General features: G+C 37.2%; 1 protein-coding gene across 2 annotated transcripts; it reads left to right on the forward strand.

Annotated features, from left to right (window-relative positions):
• The first annotated feature begins 2,049 nt into the window (after nt 1–2,049).
• Nucleotides 2,050–11,209, forward strand: LOC127956047 (gastrula zinc finger protein XlCGF8.2DB). 2 transcript variants are annotated; one of them, XM_052553801.1, is made up of 3 exons: nt 2,050–2,185; nt 2,777–2,904; nt 6,324–11,209. In XM_052553801.1, exons 2-3 carry the CDS (start codon nt 2,820–2,822, stop codon nt 7,094–7,096), a joined length of 858 nt encoding a protein of 285 aa, XP_052409761.1. In that variant the 5' UTR covers nt 2,050–2,185; nt 2,777–2,819; the 3' UTR covers nt 7,097–11,209. The 2 variants fall into 2 exon arrangements, with proteins under 2 accessions (XP_052409761.1, XP_052409763.1); XM_052553803.1 differs by lacking the exon at nt 2,050–2,185 and adding an exon at nt 2,562–2,690.
• Nucleotides 11,210–22,135: the final 10,926 nt, after the last annotated feature.

Below are 22,135 nucleotides of genomic sequence, written 5' to 3' on the forward strand. Positions count from 1 at the left end.
GGTTGGATATCAATTGGGTCTTTTACGATACCTTTGCCAAATCGATATTTCTAAAAACGTGCCGTGTGTAAACTGTGCCTGAACTGATACTTAAAAAAAAAGTGTTCTGTTTAGGGGATAAGATAACAAATTAATTCATGCAATTAGCATCATTGTATCTTCATGCTCTTGGCTAAATAATAAAACAAATTGATAAATAAATGCTTAGGTATTTGTTGCATGCAATGTTGGAAATAATTGTTATTCAGCCTTGTCTGGCGCTGCTGACGTGTTTTCTGGCACGTCAGCAGCCACTGCTACGCGCTCACAACAGACGTGGAAGAGAAGACAGTTTTTGCTATTTTTGGACCAAAATGTATTTTCGATGCTTCAAAATATTCTAACGGACCCTCTGATGTCACATGGACTACTTTGATGATGTTTTTCTTAACTTTCTGGACATGGACAGTAGACCGTACACACAGCTTCAATGGAGGGACTGAGAGCTCTCGGACTAAATCTAAAATATCTTAAACTGTGTTCAGAAGATAAACGAAGGTCTTATGGGTTTGGAACGACATGAGGGTGAGTTATTAATGACATAATTTTAATATTTGGTTGAACTTACCCTTTAAATAAAACTAACGTTATCACTATAAGAGTAATACCTCTGGGCTTCCCTGAAGTCCAGGGGAGGTGAAAACTGTAATTTTATTGAACTATTATTAATTTGAATGGTAACCTGTGGCAAAAAATAGAGCTTTAAGCATGAACGGTTCATGGGTATATAGACTAAATTACTTAAACATTTGACATTAAATATAATTCAGTGTCTATTTCAATGACTGCAGCTTTTGAGCACAATGGAGATGGTCAAGTATTGGAAGTTCATTGATTAAAACTACTAATTAAAATGAATAACTTACTATTTTTTTTTTTACTTTTGTTTTTAGGAAATAAAGATGATCAAATGAATTGTGAAGAATTTGTGTTTATTTAACAGCTGTGGTGGTGGCTACAAAAACAAAACAAAAAGGGAACAAATAATTTGTCCATTTTTCTTATTTTGCAAATGATCTGCCAATATGCTAATCAATTATAAATAGTCTATTGTAGTTTCCATTCGCATTAAGATTATTTTTCTTGCCCAATGGAGGACAATTTTATGTATTTATTAGAATTGTCAAATATTTTATGTAAAATCCAGGCCTATAGAAATTGCATCTTAAGATTTTTAGATAATTGTACTTGAAATCAGACAAAAATAATCCGTAAGAAAGGCATTTTTGCAGGGTGAATGAATGAGGTATTTAAACATTGCTTACACTTTAAAAAGCGGCTGTGTTTACTGAAGAAAACCAGGGGTGTATTCCAGAAAGCAGGATTCATTTACCATCATCTCTGATGATTAACCCCAAACCTTGCTTACTCGAGATATGTGCTTCCAAAAACGTGTAAAGTTCATTAAACTCAGAGTATGTTCCTGGTTAAGGCTCAAGACATTCTCAACAGAGCCACGAAGCGACGAGTCACTTTGGGAATTGATGCTAAGAAAAAGTGCACCATGCTGTTTCTTTATTCCTCTTTTGGTGCATATTGCCACCTAATTGATGGTTGTGTAATCTTTTTTTCCGTTTAGTCTTTAATCCTTAAGAAAAAGAATTATATTGTTTGTTTGATGCTTATATATTAATTCATGTCAGATATGTATTTTGATTTATAATTTATACACTATAGAAAATGCAGATCCATGTGTGACATGATGATAATATGAAAATGTAATACATAAATATATATAAAATAATAAATTAAACATTACCTTGTCATAGTGTTTTATAATTTATACAGATAATTGTTATATTTGCCAATAAAATACATATAATAATAATATTAGAATAGGATATAACCTTATTTATTACTTACATAAGCGCTTCATAATTTAACATGTATATATAAAATAGGCTATATCCCATAATAATATATAATGTGCACTGTCACGCCCACAGAAGTTTCTGGAAGTTTCCTCTGATTTTTAACCGAGTGCTGAGGGTGTCCGCTCGCTTATCCTTAAACACACCCGTGTAGTGTTTGTCACATAACCTTCTGTTTGGAACACGTCCCAGGACTTTTATCTTGTCTTGAGATGTGTGACGTCATAAGCCCGCGCGCCACGCTCCTACTTCTGTTGTGATTCGGTTGAAGAAAGGTTGGTGTTTTTAAGCATTTAAAGCGTTTCATTCAAACAAACCCACCGTGCAGTTTTATAGCTTTTAAAGGCTATGTAAATGGTGTCATTATACATACGATAACACTGTAATGCTTCATCTAGTTACTTTAGTGGGCACTGTTTTTAACGTCAGCAGTAGCGCTCCCTGCGCACGAGTAACATAAGATATGCGTCTCATTTCACTCTCTAAATCATGAATCCGTTAATTGTAGAAACGAATTCGCTCAGTAGAAACAGAGCTGTTCGAATCTCCGAGTCAAATGATTCGCAGAATGATTCAGTGATTCGAATCAGCGCGCGCTGACGTCATCGTGAGCAATGACTATCTTCACAAATCGGCTGCAAGTGTCATATTTAAATATAAATTACCAATTATTAAATACTGAATTTGGATGGGTTAAATACAGAACGAATTCTGAGAATGGGTCACCATACTTGGCTGTATGTCACGTCACTTCACTCAGTTCTGATCAAACTGATCTAGGTAGTGTTAGCTGATCCAGACTCATTCAGAGATTTATTTTGGATTAATTGTTCTGTCTGTTAATTATTCTTATCTTGAACGCACAGAAAAACTCATCTGAGGTCCAGGCTGTGATAAACCGTTATAAAGATGGTGTTTATTAAAGTAGAGAGTGAAGACATGAAGATTGAAGAAACATTCACAGTCAAACATGAAGATCCTGAGGAACAAACAGGTTGGTTTCATTCTCAAAGCTGATCTCACTCATCAGATCCTGATTTAAAATGTCCAGCTCCACAGAATTGAATTAAGTTTTTGAAGAGATCACATGATCAGACAGATATTAGACAAATATAGACACAGATATATCTGTTAAACACCAGTTCAGTTCAGGGTCCAAACAGTTCAGGGCTTGTTTATTGAGTTCTGCATGTTTAGAAATAGAGCTGTGCAATTAATCTAAATGCAGTTTCTATTTCAGCCTCCAATGATTATGAAAATACAGAAATCCAGACAAAGAGATTATTGCACCACGTTCAGTCCTTCTTTCCAGCTTTCACTCCTCCATAAAAGCACAATTTCAAGACTGTCACTTTAAGAGAATGCACTGATACAGAAACGTTAGACCTACATTCAGCCGGCTGTGTCTGGGCATTTTGACAGTTTGTGTGTGAATTTGTCCATTCAAACACAATACTTCAGAGAGAGCAAAGTATTTGCACGTGTTCTGAGAAACAGGTTTGCACACTTCAGATTAGCGCTGGCAAGATTTAAGTCTAGTTTTAACACAGATCCAACGTGTGCTGTTCACCTCTGCAATGTGAAGGGCCTCATTAACTGTCCCACAGTACAATACAGGTAATAACATCTGTTTAAAGTTTACATTGGACACTCCCCACCGGATACAACATGGTGATTGTTTGCATCCTGTTTTTAACACATAAATAACAATGTACTCGTTCTAATACATTTATATCGTAATGTACTCATTGTAATATATTAAGAAGTCATCTTAACATTGCTGGTAGGTTATCATTGGACACATTAGCACATTTTCTACTTTAAAAGAATAAAACAATTAATCGATTTCTAAACTAATGCTCTGTCCTCACTGTATCTCACACACACACACACACACGCTCCGTCACACAGATCTTGTGCGGCCGCACTCAGACACTCAGAAACAAACTCTTTGACTAGCAATGTTATCAACTAATTAGCTTAATCACTCAAGAGCAGCATTATCTTTCTCAACAAAGATCTGGTAACGTCATTGTTTCTGAAGGAATTAAAGCCACAGCTTTACTGTTAATAGAGAACACATCTCTATTAGCAGACATCTCACATCTCTGGGATTTCAGCGATGACCCATCTGAACACCTCTGATTGGCCACTGCATTCATTAACTCAGCAGAGTCATGTGTGATTGGATATAATGCGGAATGCTGTAAAAACTGATCATTTGAGTATCAATAGTCATGATGATATTAGGCTCATTCTCCTATGAATTTATTTAATAATAATAATAGCTATTATTATTTTTATTAGGCGACCTATTATAATTCGGCTATCAAACTGCCCAGCTATTTCACTTCAGCACCGCATTTCACACACACACACACACACACACACACACTAAGAAGTTGTAACCCTTTGACTCTGATAACTCATTAAATCCATGAAATGAAAGATATAGATGATGAGGAGTTGATGTCTCACACATTTAATGGCTGGTACACGGCATCAAGCTCTTCTCAAACATGAGAGATTAACTCTTTCTTGGTGTTAAAATAAAGTAAAGACAAAATTATAACAAGGCGGCAGAGCAAAACTTATCATCCATAGTGGTTCTCACGTAGTCCTTCTTTTAAAGACTGATCGCTTAACTTATGACACACACTATGTGGTGATGACGTTGAAGGACTACGTGAGAATCACTATGGATAAGTTTGGTCGCATTGTTATTATTTTCATGCAAACCGTGCTATAATGTGACTCATGCAAAATACATCGTTTTGTCCGTTACAAAGTCTCCATCCTCAAACAGACGTACATCGTCTGAAGATATACGGTATTTCATTACACTTTAACAAGTAATCTGAACGGTCTATATATGTGCAATATTTTAATCGAGCTCTCACTGAGTTTAATGTCACAGTTATGTTAGAATTAGGGCTGTCAAATGATTACAATTTTTAATCAAATTAATCAGAATTTTCAGTGGATTAATCAGGATTAATCACTATTTGCAATTACCTAACCATTTTTTTTTCTGAAATGCATACCAAAAGATAAATAACAGGACACAGATACATAATTTTCATGTATTGATTCATCAATATGTGGTTCTTTTTTTTCTGAATTTCAAAAGTTTAACATTTACTTAGATCAAGTTTACCTGAGCACTATATCAAACCATGCCATTTAACTACAGGTAGTGTAAGAGTTTTAGGTGAACCAGTGGTTAAATATAGCCACATATCTATGAATTTATGCAAAGAGAAACTCGAAAGAATGAACTCAGAAACACAAACATGTGCCACCATCACATAAGCAGCACTCTGGGCACTCTTGTTTTTGGGAGGTGTTCATTTGCTTTGCCACAATACTTTAGGATCGATATTTTCACGTTCTGAAGGCTTCAAGTGCCAGTAAAACCAAGTAAAATGCAAATGCTTTTCCAAACAGCTGTAATTTTCGCTGCATTGCATGTAGGCGTTCTGCGCATGGGCAGTGTGAAACACAGGACGCTATAACAGGAAGAAGCTCCAGCGTATGAACTACCAAAGTCGTCTCTGTTTATCGAGCTTGGCATGAATGTATTTGAGAGTAACTGGGGTAAAACCTTAAGCTTCTTCGCTGTTTTCGTCGCGGCGCGACGTTCTTGAGAATTCAGAGATCGACGAGACTTTTCTGACCTGAATAATTTGTCACACTGCGCATGCGTGAAATGCGTTAAAAAATTGGACGTAATTAACAACAAACAACTAATTAACGTCGTTAACGCGCTATTTTTGACAGCCCTAGTTCGAATGCATCTCATTCATGTTTCTGTGGCGGTGCGTCGGACTCGTCCTTCAACTTTACTCCAAATATATGAACTTACCTGTTTTGAATACTTTTATTAAACCTGTTCATTTCTGTCCAATATTAGTGTTAAACTGTTGGACTTTAAATGAAATCTACTATTCATTTACTATTGACTGATTCTGCAGAACATTTAGACTGATAACTTCTGTGCACGGATGCGGCAGATTTGTTACATATGACAGTTGCGTCAGACTATATATGAACTAGCTGTTTAAAATACAGTATTTTTATATTTGACATTAGTTTTTCATTACGTTTTAAAAGTATTTTTTTGATTATTGGTGATTCCACAGACTCTCTCTTGCGCCCCTGCGCAGTTTAAAACACCATATAGTTATGCTACGACGAGAACAAAGAGTCTCTCTCTTGCTAATATTGTGTATCGTTGATCTCACGGGCTGACAATATGACGATCCTAAAAAATGACCATATCACCCAACACTACCACACACACTCCGTCTATGAGCTTAATAGGTATAGGATCTAGCTGTATGTTGGTTTTGATGTCTGCTGCTTTGTGCCTTTAAGCAGGAGTTAACTTTTATCTGTGTTTCCTTGCCTTAGACCCGATGGCAGTGAAAGAAGAGAATGAAGTACTGAATGAAATCAAAGAGGAAGATCAACACTCAAATCACCATGATTTCAAACCTGAGGAAAAATCTTTTAGCTGTTCACAGACTGAAACAACCTCCATGCAGGAAGTGGCTCAAAAGACAGTAAACTTAAGTTATTTCTCCTGCCAATATTGTGGAAAGAGTTTCAATCATAAAGGAAGCATTAACCGGCACATGAGAATACACACTGAGGAGAAGTCTTACACATGCCCCGAGTGTGGAAAGAGCTTTCATCAACACGGAAACCTTAAACTACACATGTACATTCATACAGAAGAAAGGCCTTTTGCCTGCCAGCACTGTGGAAAAAGATTCAAACGAATAGTACACCTTGAGGACCACATGCGAGCACACACTGGAATAAACACTTTCACTTGCCATCAGTGTGGAAAGGGTTTTAGCCGAAAACGCACCCTTGATTACCACACGAGAATGCACAATGAGAATCCCTACACATGCCCTCACTGTAGAAAGAGTTTCGTCCATAAAGCAAAGTTTGAATACCACCTGAGGAATCACACTCGAGAGAAACCCTACATATGCCCTCACTGTGGCAATGGTTTCATTCAGAAAGGACACGTTATAGACCACATCAGAATCCACACTGGAGAGAAGCCTTTCATCTGCCACCAGTGTGGAAACAGTTTCCGCCAGAAAGGGTGCCTTAACCGGCACATGAAAACACACAGTGGAGAGAAATCAGTTGAATTCACTGTGGAATGAGTTTTAGAAGTGAAGCAGCCTTTCACATATGAGAGAACTGCTCTATATTATCAGTGTGAAGACGTTTCACTGAAGGAAACACATGAGGAATCATGAAATAACTCCCACTGGAGAGAAGTGTGGAGAGAAAGCACACCTTGAGGTTTATAAAGAGCCCAGGAAGTCACCTGTAGAAGGAAAAACTATCTCTGTGACTGGTTTTGCAGTTCATCCCTTCAGTTTATAAACCATACTTGCACATTCTTAAACTTTTCCCTAAGTTTAGCAAGTCATGCAAATGGATCAATAAACCATACCCATGACTTTCCAGTCCATGCGTTCAGATACCTTCAGTTTTTGAATCCAAACCCACAGATTTATAATCCTTGCACATGCCTTCGCTATCCAAAACTTTAAACTTTATTTTTCATAGTACTGTATATGAGACCATGATCTACACACACAAAATAGACTTCTTTTTAGCTTTTATTTTACATTAATCACCAATAGGACAAACCAACACCGCCTGTGTTTTATCCTATAGCCTAATGTAAAATAAATGCGAATAAGAAGAATAGAAAATTTCCTGAAGAAAAATAGTTTTGAGAGAGGGTGAGAAGCAATACAAAACAAATAATGTACAGGTTATATTGTAATGTCTTTGCTCTCTACCTGAATGCGGTGTTATAATAGGCCTAGTTATTTAATAATAACATTAACAGTGATGCATGTACTGTCAAGCCCAAAAATAAGAGCACCCTTGGTAAATCTGATTCAAAGAAGGCTGTGAAAATGTATCTGCATTATTAATCCTTTTGAACTTTTATTTAAAAAAAAATCACAAAAATCTAAACTGTCGTTGGATAATAAGAACGCATTGGCCACATTTAATAGCACCCTTATATTCAATACTTTTTGAAACCTCCATCTGCCAGTTTAACAGCTCTAAATGTTCTCCTATAACACCTGATGAGGTTAGAGAACACCTGACAAGAGATCAGAGACCATTCCTTCATCCAGAATCACTCCAGATCCTTCAGATTCCCAGCTTCTCCTCTTCAGTTCACTCCTCTCATGTTCTGTAGGGTTCAGGTCAGGACTGGATGGCTGTAGCAGAAGCTTGGTTTTGTACAGCTGTATATTTCATTGTACACATGGGGTACTTTTTATCTCTGTGTTCACCAAACACATCTTGAGTGTTTACTGCCTAAAAGCTCTTTTTTTTTTCATCTGATCATAGAAGCCAGTCCCATTTGAAGTTCCAGTCGTGTCTGATAACTGAATATGCTTTAATTTGTTTCTGGATGAGCTAGGAAAATTTATTTTGTAGCCCTCCCAAACAACATGTGTTGATGTAGGTTCTGTTTGACAATTTTTTATTTGAAGGGTTTCTGAACCCGAGACTCAACTATTTTCTGCAATTCTCCAGCTGTGACCCTTGGAGAGTCTTTAGCCACTCAAACTGACCTCCTCACCGTGCATTAGGACGATATAGACACACGTCCTCTTCCAGGCAGATTCATAACATTTTCTGTTGATTGGAAACTCTTAATTATTGTCCTGATGTTGGAAATGGGAATTGTCACTGCTCTAACTCTTTTCTTAAAGCCACTTCACCAATTTGTGAAGCTCAGTTATCTTTTGCTGCACATCAGAAATATATTATTTGGTTTTTCTCAGTGTGATGGATGATTAAGGGCATTTGGGCTTTGTCCCCCTATTTATATTTTCGCAATGTCTGGATAATTTAATGTTCTTAATCATGCTGGAGTGCTCAATTGTAAATATGAATGGGTATATACTTCAGAGATATTTTACTCAGAATCATTTTTAGGGGTGTCCTTAATTGTGGCCAATGTGTATTAGAGAAAAACATTTCATAATGATATTTCCCATTTTAAATTCTTATTATCCAAAGAAAGTTTAGATTTTTTGTGGATTTTTTTAAATGAAAGATCAGAAGGATTAACCATGCAGATTAATTTTCACAGCCTTCTTTGATAATATTTACCAAGGCGGCCCTTATTTTTGGTCATTACTATATGTAACTCTGGGGGAGAGCATAGTGTAATAAAATTACCAAAATAAGTCACTGTAAAAATAGGTCTGACTTCCTGGGCTCTGTAGGTTTACGTAAGTCTCGATCTACCTTCAGCAAAATTCTTTATTGTTGTTTGCTAAAACACTTGATCAGTGGATTCCTCAAACGTCACGGGTCACATTTAGATGAATATGTGTATACAAATCTGATTCCCAAAAAGTTGGGACACCTGTACTCACTGTACTTGTGAGTAAAAGATGAATGTAATAATTAACAAATCTCACATATATTTTATTCACAATAGAATATAGATAACGTATCAAATGTTGAAAGTGAGACATTTTGAAATATGCCAAATATTGGCTCATTTTGGATTTCATGAGAGCTACACATTCCAAAAAGGTTTGGACCGGTAGCAATAAGAGGCCGGAAAAGTTAAATGTACATATAAGGAACAGCTGGAGGACCAATTGGCAACTTATTAGGTCAATTGGCAACATGATTGGGTCTAAAAAGAGCCTCTCAGATTGACAGTGTCTCTCAGAAGTCAAGATGGGCAGAGGATCACCAATTCCCCCAATGCTGCGGTGAACAATAGTGGAGCAATATCAGAAAGGAGTTTCTCAGAGAAAAATTGCAAAGAGTTTGAAGTTATCATTATCTACAGTCCATAATATCATCCAAAGATTCAGAGAATCAGGAACAATCTCTGTGTGTAAGGGTCAAGGCTGGAAAACCAAACTGGATGACTGTGATCTTCAGGCCCTTAGACAACACTGCATCACATACAGGAATGATACTGTAATGGAAATCACAACATGGGCTCAGGAATACTCCAGAAAACATTGTCTGTCAACACAATCCACCGTGCCATTCACCGTTGCCAGCTAAAACTCTACAGGTCAAAAAAGAAGCCAAATCTAAACATGATCCAGAAGCGCAGGTGTTTTCTCTGGGACAAGGCTCATTTAAAACAAAATTTGAAGTTCTTTTTGGAAAACTGGGATGCCATTTATTCCGGACTAAAGAGGACAAGGACAACCCAAGTTGTTATCAGCGCTCAGTTCAGAAGCCTGCATCTCTGATGGTATGGGGTTGCATGAGTGTGTGTGGCATGGGCAGCTTACACATCTGGAAAGGCACCATCAATGCTGAAAGGTGTATCCAAGTTCTAGAACAATATATGCTCCCATCCAGACCTCGTCTCTTTCAGGGAAGACCTTTCATTTTCCAACATGACAATCCCAGACCACACACTGCATCAATTACAACATCATGGCTGTGTAGAAGAAGGATCCAGGTACTGAAATGACCAGCCTGAAGTCCAGATCTTTCACCCAGAGAAAACATTTGGTGCATCATAAAGAGGACGATGCGACAAAGAAGACCTAAGACAGTTGAGCAACTAGAAGCCTGTATTAGACAAGAATGGCACAACATTCCTGTTCCTAAACTTGAGCAACTTGTCTCCTCAGTCCCCAGACGTTTGCAGACTGTTATAACAAGAAGAGCGGATGACACACAGTGCTAAACATGGCCTGGTCCCAACTTTTTTGAGATGTGTTGATGCCATCAAATTTAAAATCAGCTTATTTTTTCCTTAAATGTTGTATTCTGAATAAAATATCGATATTTTAAACTTCCACATCATTGCATTCTGTTATTATTCACAATCTGTAGAGTGTCCCACCTTTTTTTGGAATCGAGTTTGTAGTTTCTGAGACCCTTTAAGACTATTTACTATATTGCTTAATTCAGTGCAAACCAAAATGCATCAGTCAGTTTAGGTCTGGCTGACACATAGGTGTTTTGGCTTGAAATGCTTCAGATCCAGGCTATGTTACTATGCTCTTACTCTTCTAATTTCCTGTTTTCTAGTGAGAAATTACATAGCCTCCTTATAATTTTTTTCACAGACACCTGCTTTTTTTATTGTAACTTCAAAATGTCTTCATACAAAAACAACTTGATAACTCAACAATACTATATATATTTATTTATTTCAGTAGCAGGTGACAGAAGTGCACTGTGTTGTGCTCTACTCCTGTTGTGGCAAAAATATCTTAAATAAACTAACATATTTACTTTGTTAACATAGATCACACTGATACAGTTTTATTACTAGTTCGGATGTACTAGATATTTGATATATTCAGTAGATATATCCTTTTACAACCCTACTTTACAAAGCAAAAGAACTACGACTGTAGTGCTGATTTGTATCAGGTTGCATGGCATACCTATATGAAATTTATGCACTGAGGTGAAGATTCACAGGTCAGTGTTTTAAAGCAGGAACATGTACAATCTTCATACTAACATATGTTACTCTCCAAGTCAAGACCTTTTAATTTTCTCATTTCACAGACACAAGCCATCTCAGGTCTAGTTTCAGCAAGCACTTTGTTGAAGGCTCAATATATAAAGTGAAAATTTTAGTTTGTTTCTGACTGTGTAAACAGATTTACGACCCCATAACATGATGAGAACCACAAGCTGTGTATTTCTGTTTGAGATACACATGGCTTATATGCAGATATATTTATGCTAATGCTGCATGATGGTAAAAAAGACCATGGTCTAGATTATGAGTAGGATTTTAGAGAGACATATGTCTCTTCCAGGGACATCCATGCTTATTTCAGGACACATTCAGACCTCATCCTGCACAGGCCAGTCATTAAAGGAAAGCTTTACACGGTGAAAGTGAAGAAAATACTTCTGGGTGGAAGTACGTCATGCAAGCTGCATGGTTTCAGCGAAAAGAGCATCCACAGTAACCATTATATTAGAAGTTAAAAAATTAAAATGTTGTCTTCAAGTATATGCCAAAAAGTTTCCACAAGTTTCTGACAAAACCATCTTTCAGTATCCATTTTACCAAATACCTCCCAGTGACGATGCAACAGGAAACTTTAACAGTCAGAACAGTAAGACTGTAAAAAAGAAGTTAAAGTTATGTGAAGCATATAATCATACCAATATATCAAATCGTACTGTGACCCGCTGTATTGAATACTATGGTGAGGTCTTTGCCAACACCCCGCCCTACTGATCCAACAATGAAACAGATTTACAAATAGGTTACTTTACATTTACAATGTGTATTCAGTTCAGTACAATATAACTTCATTGTTTCCCACATGGCACAGTTTTACCTGGACCACATTGATGGTGCCAACAAACAACAATTAAACAGAATCTAATTGGATCTGGAGTCATCTCTTTTATTAACCATGTGAATGGATGATAATGGTCTTCAGTTTACTGAGTCCCTTCTTGTGCCATATCTCTGAGGGTGATAACTACCACTAACATCCATTCAATCAAATGAACCCCTCCAAACCACCTGAATGGATTATATAATGGTGTAGTCTCAATCACACTCTGTTTGGAAAGTTTCCAGCAAGTATCTCTGAAGATGACACTGTTAATGACTTGTAGATGACAGTCTCCACATCTGATTTTTGGCTTATTCCTACCATGGGATGAGCTGTTAATCCAATGGATGTGGTCATTATATTGATGTGCATAAACAAACTGATGATTTGTTTATCAACAAACTGACAAACTTGAGTCAGAGCAAATCTACAATGTGCTGTTAAACAATGGTGATTAATCGCATCCAAAATAAAAGTTTACTTTACGTGTGTATAGTTATTATGTATATATTAATACAAACACATGCATGTATATATGTTAGAAAAAGAAATGTTTATATATTAAATCTATTTTTATAATATAAAATTATGTAAACATAAGTATTTTCAAAATATATACTGTATGTGTTTGTATTAAAATATACATAATATACACAGAATACACACATATATTATTTTGGATGTGGTTAATCACCATTAATCGTTTGACAGCACTTATTATGATAGATGTTTCAGAAGTTACTTAGAAAGCCTTCAATCACTTTCATGGCCCATGTGTGAGAGAAACTGTGTAACATGGAGGACCGTGCAGACTATAAATTCAAATTAAATTCAGATATAAGTGATATGAAGGTTTTTGCCCAAAAGAAACAATACTAAAATCTGGTTATGGCTACTCATAATGACAGCAGTGTAAAACACATGTATTACAAACCAAGTAAGCAGATGCATATTTCTATAAATCAGTTTCAACTTCAGTTCATTCAATCCTTCCATTTAAATTCAGTTGTCTGCTGGAACAAATCTCATTGCTTCCATTATAACTTATTTACAAAAGAACAAGCTCTTTCGTCAAGACATTTCCAAGTCATCAAAGCACAAGTCAAAGCAAAAGCATTTACAACTGTGGCTCGAGTCTGACTTGAGTCCCCACCTTTCCATCATCCTCATCCTCAGCTGATGTCACGTTGCCAGGCCATTTCTTCCTCTTCTTCCTCCAGCATAGGAGTTGGTTCGAGAGTGCCTCTGAACGCTCATGCTAGAGTCTGTGGTCTTCTCTTTAGTAGACTGATGAGGCCCTGGACCGAGAGCCTGGAAGTCCACACATGAAGAGAAATGGAATTACTGTCACAATAAACATTTGATCAGAGAGAGCTCCTTTGGAAAGTCAAATTGGAAAAAATAATATTAATTGGAACGAATAATCTTTGAAGGACATTTATCCTTCGTTCTTGAGCCAGTACTTGCATGCTTGCTTTTCAGTTAAAATAGATTGATCTATGAATTTTAAAGTGCATGAAGCCGGATAGTTTGATTGACTCTTACTTCCTGTTTGTGTGCACACTGAAACAGAGGTTAAGATACTGACAATGCTGCATCATCTCCTTCACAAGGATCTGCTTTTCTTCTGTCAGTCGTGAGACAAGCATTAGTTGGTCAAAAAGCTTCTTCTGGTGATAATGTCAACACCGTCTGAAGAAATAAAAACATTAGCATTACATTCACAAACAAATTTGATGATGATACATTTTTAATAAATACTAAATGTTAAATCTTAATACAACGCCTGTGTTCTGTTCCTGCCAAGGCCAGGTCACGCTCTCTGCAGCTTTGCTGGAGAGTTTCTGCACAACTGAGTGTGTGTCCAGGATAACAATCAGCTCGCTGGTCCGATCTCTGGATCTCTTCTAGCAAGCGTTTCTTTTCTTGTGCAATCTGAATAATCTTCTGATCCCTTTGTTGCGATCTGTAATAAGAGCAAAAACAATGGTATTAAAAACCCATATATATATCTGCTTAAAACCAGATGTGTGGGAAGGTTTGCATTCCCGGGCTGAACGCTCAGACAAGGGCACATGTTAAAGCCTCCCAGCCAATTATTGTCTGGCTGCCATGGTTTATTTTTTTTCTGCTAGCTAGACTGGCTACCTCACATAGGTGTAGGCTTACAGACCTTAAAATACTCAGGTAAGGTTTAAGTTAAATGTTCTTAGCAACTTGAATTATTTGATGTTTTGGAGAAGCCATGGTACTACTACGTTTACTTACCTGGCGGCCAGACTGGCTACCTCATGTTCAGTGTGAAGCTAAAAAGCTTTCAAAGAAACTGTTCAAACAAGAGAAGTGGCTGGCCACACACTGATCCACTCAAGACTGGAAGTCTACAAAAATTATTTTATTTTTCAAATTGCATCGTGCAAAATGGTGCAAAGTGCACGTGGGTTAAAAACAGAATGGACACCAGCAAACGTTTTAGCGCATTGCTATCTTCAGTGCTCAATTTGCAAACTCACCCTTTTTAAGCAAGTCAGCAATTAAGGACAAACAGCTGAATGCAGTTATCTCAGAATCTCAATTGTCTCAAGTAGAATTACAAACAAGTATATATACACATTTGAAATGAACAACTTCAAAAAGAAACTGTTCAGAAGAGGCCACTTGCACTTTAACTCTCCATTGTTAATTGCAATGTTGCACTTTATTTACCTTTCAGAGGCTTGTAAGCTACAGTTTGCACTGTTTCAATATAATAAATGGAACTAATTTTCTCAACACATCTTTGATTCATTTTGTCCAGCATTTATTTTGCAAGCTGATGTTTTTGAGTTTTAATTTCAGTTAATTCAATCCAAGTAAATGAAACACTCACAAGATGTTACCAAAATCACTCTGTCCCCTTTAAATCTATCAGAAAATGATGTAAGCGAATCGAATTATATCGGATCGTATCGTTGGCTGAATATCATGATATATATCGTATTATGAGCTGAATATCGTGTATCATATCGTATCATGAGATTAGTGTATCGCTCTATATGTATAGGTGTGTGTGTGTGTGTGTGTGTGATTTATTAATAATTAATTTGAATTATTAAATGTAAAAAAGAGCTGCCTTGGCCTTTAATGAACAGAACCATCCACCTGCATTACTTACATCTACTAACACATGCCATTCTGTCTATAATGGAGATTTAGTAAAAAGTGAAAACCATAGGTTCATAGCTGCTCATTGGAAACAAAATGAAACCTGTATTTATAATACATTATGACAGTATTGTTAAGGCATTATAATGAATGTATAATGCATTACAAAAAACATATAATATGTTGTATCATCTCATGAATATTCATAAGAACAGTTTTAATATCTTATAGTGTTTACTTATTTGTGGTTATAGCTTTTAAGAGTATGATTATTTATAACATAATGAACATGTAGCATCAACTTTTACAATGGATTATATTTCTCATAGTTATAATGCGTTATAAGTCTCATTTCTTGCCATTTTTCTGATCATACTTTACTTAAAGTTCTACTTATAAGTAGTAATAATAACTTATTTTTCTCTCAAACAGCCATAAGATCAGATATCAGATCAGATGAATTTGTAATATGACACATTTGCTTTGAACTATTTTTATTGTAATATCAGTTTGATTATTTTGATGGTACCCTTTAGACAGCTGGTGATGAGTAACTCTGCAACTACATATCAACTAGCGGTCATTGGAGTATTAGCATGTCTGCTAATGTAAATATATGCTAACACTTTATTTTGATGGTCAACCAACAGATAAACTGACATAGGTGTCTTTACAAGTATGTCAACTTATTCTACCGTACTAGATTCTACCATTCTTGAGCATATTAGTAGCAGAGTTAGTTGGTTATTTAGTTGCTTATAGTCAATTGATTAAGGGGACCATCAAAATAAACTGTAACCTTATAAAACATTGCATTTTTTTTAGTTGAAGTATTAATCTCACATCAATTATTTAACATCAGCTCCACAAAAACTCTCAAGTAACACCCAACATCTAATCACTCACAAGCTGTGGTAAGATACTGTACAGATCTTAAACAATGTCAAGGTATGATACAGTCCATTATACTGTAAAAAAAGTAGATTTAATATGGAGTTCATTATGTTATAAATAATCATACTCTTAAACTTATAACCGGAAATACATAAGTATTATGATGCATTATAATTGATATAACGTATTATAATTTTTTTTTATAATGCATTATGCGTTCATTATAATGCCTTAAGAATACCCTTATAATGTATTATAAATACAGGCTTCTTAGAAAGTGTTACCAAAAGATCTGTACTTGCCATACGTGCACCAAGAATGACATCCAACAAGAGCCTTTTGAAAATATTAAAATTACAAGCTGAGCATGCATGAATGCTGCAAACATGGATATTGGGTCCTAAATGATATTGTACCATTTTTGTCTGATTCACATGAAAATGCACCAATCATTCTGTTATCATTGCTGAAAAGTTCACTTTCTTTAAGTACAAATACTAATTGAAGTCTTCTGCAATTAGTGCCCATCCCCACACCATAATTTAACATTAAGCTACATGAATTACAACCAAATTACTCTGACAGTGTTTATGTATAAACCAATTCACCTTGATGACCGCATAATCATTTTGTATTACCTAGTTTCATTTGCAGGAACTATAGGCCTGTATTATAACATTATGAATGAAATGTGCGTTATTTGGAAGAAAGTCGAGGTGTGTGAATGACTTTAGCCTATTATTAATTATTTTACTAGTGTGGATCCCCCGTCCCCATCCACCCCCGCCCTGTCCGTTCCATTTGAGAGCGACCCAGAGGTGAAATGTCGCACGCGCCTCTCGCCCCACTCCCTTACACTTCTCTCACAACACAAAGCTTATGTGCATGGTACATTTTCGGGAAGCAGGGGCGACGGCAGCTGTAGGGAGCGCCAATTTGCCAATTCCACACACAGTGAAATGATATAAATGATGAAAAACCGCTTCGCGACGCAGAGGATTTTTTTTTTTTTTTAATATAATCTGCTCGTGCTGCCGCCCCCAATGTGTCACGGAAAAATTATGCCCCGATCGGCTGCCCGGTGTTCCCGTGCCTAAAACCGCTACTGATATGTACAACAACATTGTCCTGACCGCTACTGGCCCACTGCTTGACATCAGCAACCCACTGCTTTAGCCTGTCATCACAGCAGTGCCACTGGTCCTGCATCTTCTTCAGGCTCTCTGTTACATCAATGGATATGTCATAGAGTGAAAAGTAAAAGTCAAGAAGTTAAAGGCATCACCTCGAACCATGTATTGTGGGCTTTGGCATGTATCATGGACAAGCAATGTCTCATTTTCTGAAGAGGTTGAAGATGAGTTAGGTCCTCTGTAGGGTTGGGTATCGTTTGAATTTGAACGATTCCGATTCCAATTTCGACGTTCGATTCCAGTTCCTAACGATTCTCGATTCTGATTCTTTTAAGAGGCAGGGTCAAAAAAAGGTTTAGGATATTTTAAATGAGCTAGCTAACCAATGGTCTTTCTGAAGGAAATAGTCTGACCTTCTCCATCAATTTTGATTCTATGAACTTTTTACTTTTTATTAACTTTACTATGAATTTCTCACAGGGCTGTTTTCAACTACAATATAAATATGATAAATTATGAATATATTTTCACAGGGGTACACTTTCCTCAAGAGAGCTTTATTTTTGAAAACTTAATGAAAACACATTTACACATGAGTGTATGATGCTGCCGGTACTTGAACATGTTACCGTGCTCCCACTGATGAGCTAACCTGGTGCAGAATAGCAAATATACAATAAGAAACAACTTGTAAAACCCAGTCCAGATTAGCAGCAGGTACAGTATAAAATCAGAAACAGTTCTTGTTTAGGAAAATGATCATATCTGCCTTCTCAGGCAGGATGTGTGAGCGTTCTGGACAGATAGTATCTCCTGCTGTGGAGAAAACACGTTCGCTGGGTGTAGAGGAAGCTTCAACACATAAATTGAGAGTGAGGAGTCACGTGCCGATTTGGGTTGATTTGGGAGGGGTCTGAGCCGGTCGGCCATGATGGCAGGATACGCTATCGGTTGCCAGGGGCAACGCCTTCAGAACTTCACAGAGGCGCGACAAAATATTTCAGAGCTCTCGAATTTTTGAGCATTTATTACGTCGGCGGAACAGAGACGGATCTACGAATACGAGAAAGAAATGAAGAATGTAAAGCAATGCAGAAAGATAAGGCGAAAGAAAGGGGACCTTACAGGAACAAGCTCACACCAAGCGCAAAACAGCGGTGTTTGAAGAAGCTCTCAGGCATCCTAAATATCGACCCATAAGAGCTCCCTGCAGTGGCACAGATACCTGGACCATTTACCTCCATGCACACATATGGACATTGTGAATTATATCGTTTACGATTGTATTGTATTTATATTGTTAATGGCTTTAATCTAACCAGGACATTTACATCTCGCAATCACACATTTAACTACCCTAGCTAACCCAGAACTGGTTTGTCCACTTTGCAGCTTCCAACACAAAAACCAGGTACAGTATGTGTCATTGGGCTAAAATCAAATAATAACTAAACATACACAGCTTTAGCCTACATCAAAACATGTTGGAAACGTTTGTGTACATTGAACATCTTGTTACAATCTAGTTTTTACGAAACAGTCGCAGTTTCTTTGTCATTTTGGTCAAGAAGTGCATTCTAAATGCAATGTGTAATTACAACACACTGTTTTCATCACCTGCTGTAGATGGACCCAGCCACAGCAGAAAGCCTCGTAACTTTCCAAAGACTTGTGGCTTTTAAACTCCTGAATTGTGTAGTAACTTAAACCAAAAACTAGATAATTAACAATGTTGCAGGGAGCTCGTATGGGTCGATATTTTGGATGCCTGAGAGCTTCTCCAAATACCGCTGTTTTGCCCTTGGTGTAACCTAAAAAAACTGTATTCCATTGTTCCTATGTTTTCCATATGTATCGTGAGAGGTACTGGAGCAGTTTTTAACACAGTAGTAACTTCTAGGGATGGTAAAACAGTGCAGAATTGCGAGAGCCTCCTCTACTACCGAGTTAACAACACATGTAAACAATCCTGTTTCGCCGCCGGTATCCTGCCAACATGGCGGAGACCGTGATATCAAGGGGAGGGGCTCTGTACTATGATGACAACTCCTCACTCTCATAGGATAAAGAAGAGGCAGCGGAGGACAGTCAGTGCGTCAAAGAGGGGGCACACATTTATTTCTATGAACTAGGGGGTACTTTATCATGTTCGACGTGCACCCTCCTATGCACGAAAAAATCTTGCCGCGAATGTTGTATTTTGCCAAGATTTCGTTCGGTTTAGAAAAAGTGAATCCACACTTTGGACCACCGATGCACACTATCTATGTTCGACTCACTCGGTTATGCCAACACTTCCGGTGGACGCTTCTTCGTTGGTGTTCAGCAGTTTCTTCTTCCGTTCGGCGGACTGTGAATCGAAACTAGGAATTGAAATTTTTACTTTTGAATGAGTCCGGGAAAATCACTAAGCTAGTCCTGGTTCCAATCAATACTCGATACTCGATAGCCAAGCATTGTCCTCTGACACATATCGGCAGGTCACATCCATGGCCAAAAAGGTAGCACCCTGGAACTCTTTTTAGAGAAATATTGGATATGCAAAGATTTATCCTCTATTCATATTAAGACCTTTGGAAAAAATAAATAAAAGAGCACATTGAACACTGTAGGCTTCAGATCATTAACAGCTACAAATATTTTTAAATGGAATTTCTCAAGACCTATACCAAACTTTGAGGAGGAATCCATGCCTACACAAAGCAATTTCTACACCTTCTTCATCCAACTTGTTGGCATGCATTGATGTCTCTCTTGCTGCTGTCCAGTGGGATTCTTCACACATCGCTTTTCCCCCTCGTCTATCAAAATAGTTTTAACATGTCAGTACATAATTCAAAGACATTAAGTAGCAGGGCTGAACGCTAAAACACATCAACAATTACAGTCAAGATTTTGTCTTTGATTGTCTGACCCATAATCCATCTTTAACTTCCCAGAGGATAACAAACCATTTAAAATTCTTTGCCATTTAGCATGCAGGAGATTAACTGCAATAGGGCCCTATTATACACCCGGCGCAATGCGACGCAAGGCGCAGAGCAAGTGTGTTTGCTAGTTTCAGACCGACTCAACTCAAACCTGGTCTAGAGTATGGCGCAATGTTTTTTCCTTGTTATTTAAAGAGTGTACACACTGCTTATTAAACACAGGGATGCACAGCAGCACACAAACATGTCAAATATTAAAAATTTTAACTTTTTTTTGTAATATATATATATATATAAATGCCTGCATGTCATAATGGATAGTCATGGCATGTATCAGAATTATCTATTTGCTCACACACAAACAGCTCTGTTTCATCTTGGAGATGCGTTCTTTCTTTGCACTCGCCAAATTTCGCTGTGTAAATAGCAAATCCGTCATGGTAGGGGCGCAACTGGCTCTTAAAGGGAATGGAAGATTAGACTCTGATTGGTTTATTGCACGTTACGCCCTAAAACACCCATTACTCATTAAGAGAACAGGGACAACCCGTTTAGACCATGCGCCTGGGCACGCCAGCTGTTTTTCCTTCTTTAAATTAGCAAAAGTGTATTTGGACACGCCCTGAGTGCACCTGCTCAGTGCAATTTACACTTTGCATTTAGATCGTTAAAATAGGGCCCATAGTTTAACTTTGTCAAACAATATGTCAGACATCTGTGCACAACCAATATTATGTATATTCTGTGTCCAATGGATTACAATCTAGCATTTTTTTTCACTATCTAGCTACAACTTCACTCTTTGAAAATGCTGTTTTCGCATCGAAGCGTGGACTGTTAAAACAGAGGCTTTTGAAAACGATGACGCAATTTTAGTCATGTGATTCATATTATACCAATAGATATCCATGTCTATACTGGTATTGTGCATGTTATGTGCTATGTACTTTCACACTATTGCTACAGATGTGGTACTTTGAACACTTTTCATATCACAGTCCTGCAAAGGTGAAAACAGATTTACTCACAATTGCTATTTGCAGCGAGGGCAGTTGTGTTTTAGATCGGACATATAATCGTGAGTGTGTGCGACATGGACACGTCAGTGAATGGTGGGTTGTTTTCGTAAATAAAATAATCCTGTCAGAAGAACTGCATATGAGGTATGTCTGTGGCAAGTGTATCTTCTGCAGTGAGCTTTTTTGAGGCTTTGCGCATGCGCAACAAGCAAATTTAACGTTTTCAGATGTTTTAGTGTGGATGAGACAAAGTTTGCAAAATGCTTGAAAACGCTAGTGGACGGAGATCGTTTTAAAATGAAAAAGCAGTTTTAAATTGCATCCAGATTAATGAAGACGTAGCCTTATATGTATTGCAGAAAGCTCCTCTTTAAAGCATCTGCATTTACTTTGCCAGTCTGAAATAAACAAATTATAGTACAGCGTTCAATGACAATAAACAATAAACATACAAGACCACCAATTTATGTTTTGCAAATGTACCTTTACAAATCCAAGAAGGATGCAAATGACAGTGCTGTTTAGTACACTTTAGTACAAGTGTAGCTTGACACACACTTACCACATATTCTTTGACAAGTGTCTCGATGTCTTCGTTGATGTAGGCACCTCAGGATACTATCACGCCTGGTGTTTTTGTCTTCATTCTCAAACAAGCATAAGATCCCAAAAAACGTCATTAATTATTAACTAACAGTTCAAGTAAGGCTACATTTTAAAGAGGTAGTTCACCCAAAA

The sequence above is a fragment of the Carassius gibelio genome, chromosome B4, assembly GCF_023724105.1.
Source record: "Carassius gibelio isolate Cgi1373 ecotype wild population from Czech Republic chromosome B4, carGib1.2-hapl.c, whole genome shotgun sequence".
In the NCBI taxonomy this organism is placed as follows: Eukaryota; Metazoa; Chordata; class Actinopteri; order Cypriniformes; family Cyprinidae; genus Carassius; species Carassius gibelio.

Coding starts and splice junctions, on each gene's coding strand:
- LOC127956047 (XM_052553801.1), top strand. CDS start 2,820: ATGGTGTTTATTAAAGTAGAGAGTGAAGACATGAAGATTGAAGAAACA. Junction 2,905..6,323: donor AGATCCTGAGGAACAAACAG/GTTGGTTTCATT, acceptor TCCTTGCCTTAG/ACCCGATGGCAGTGAAAGAA.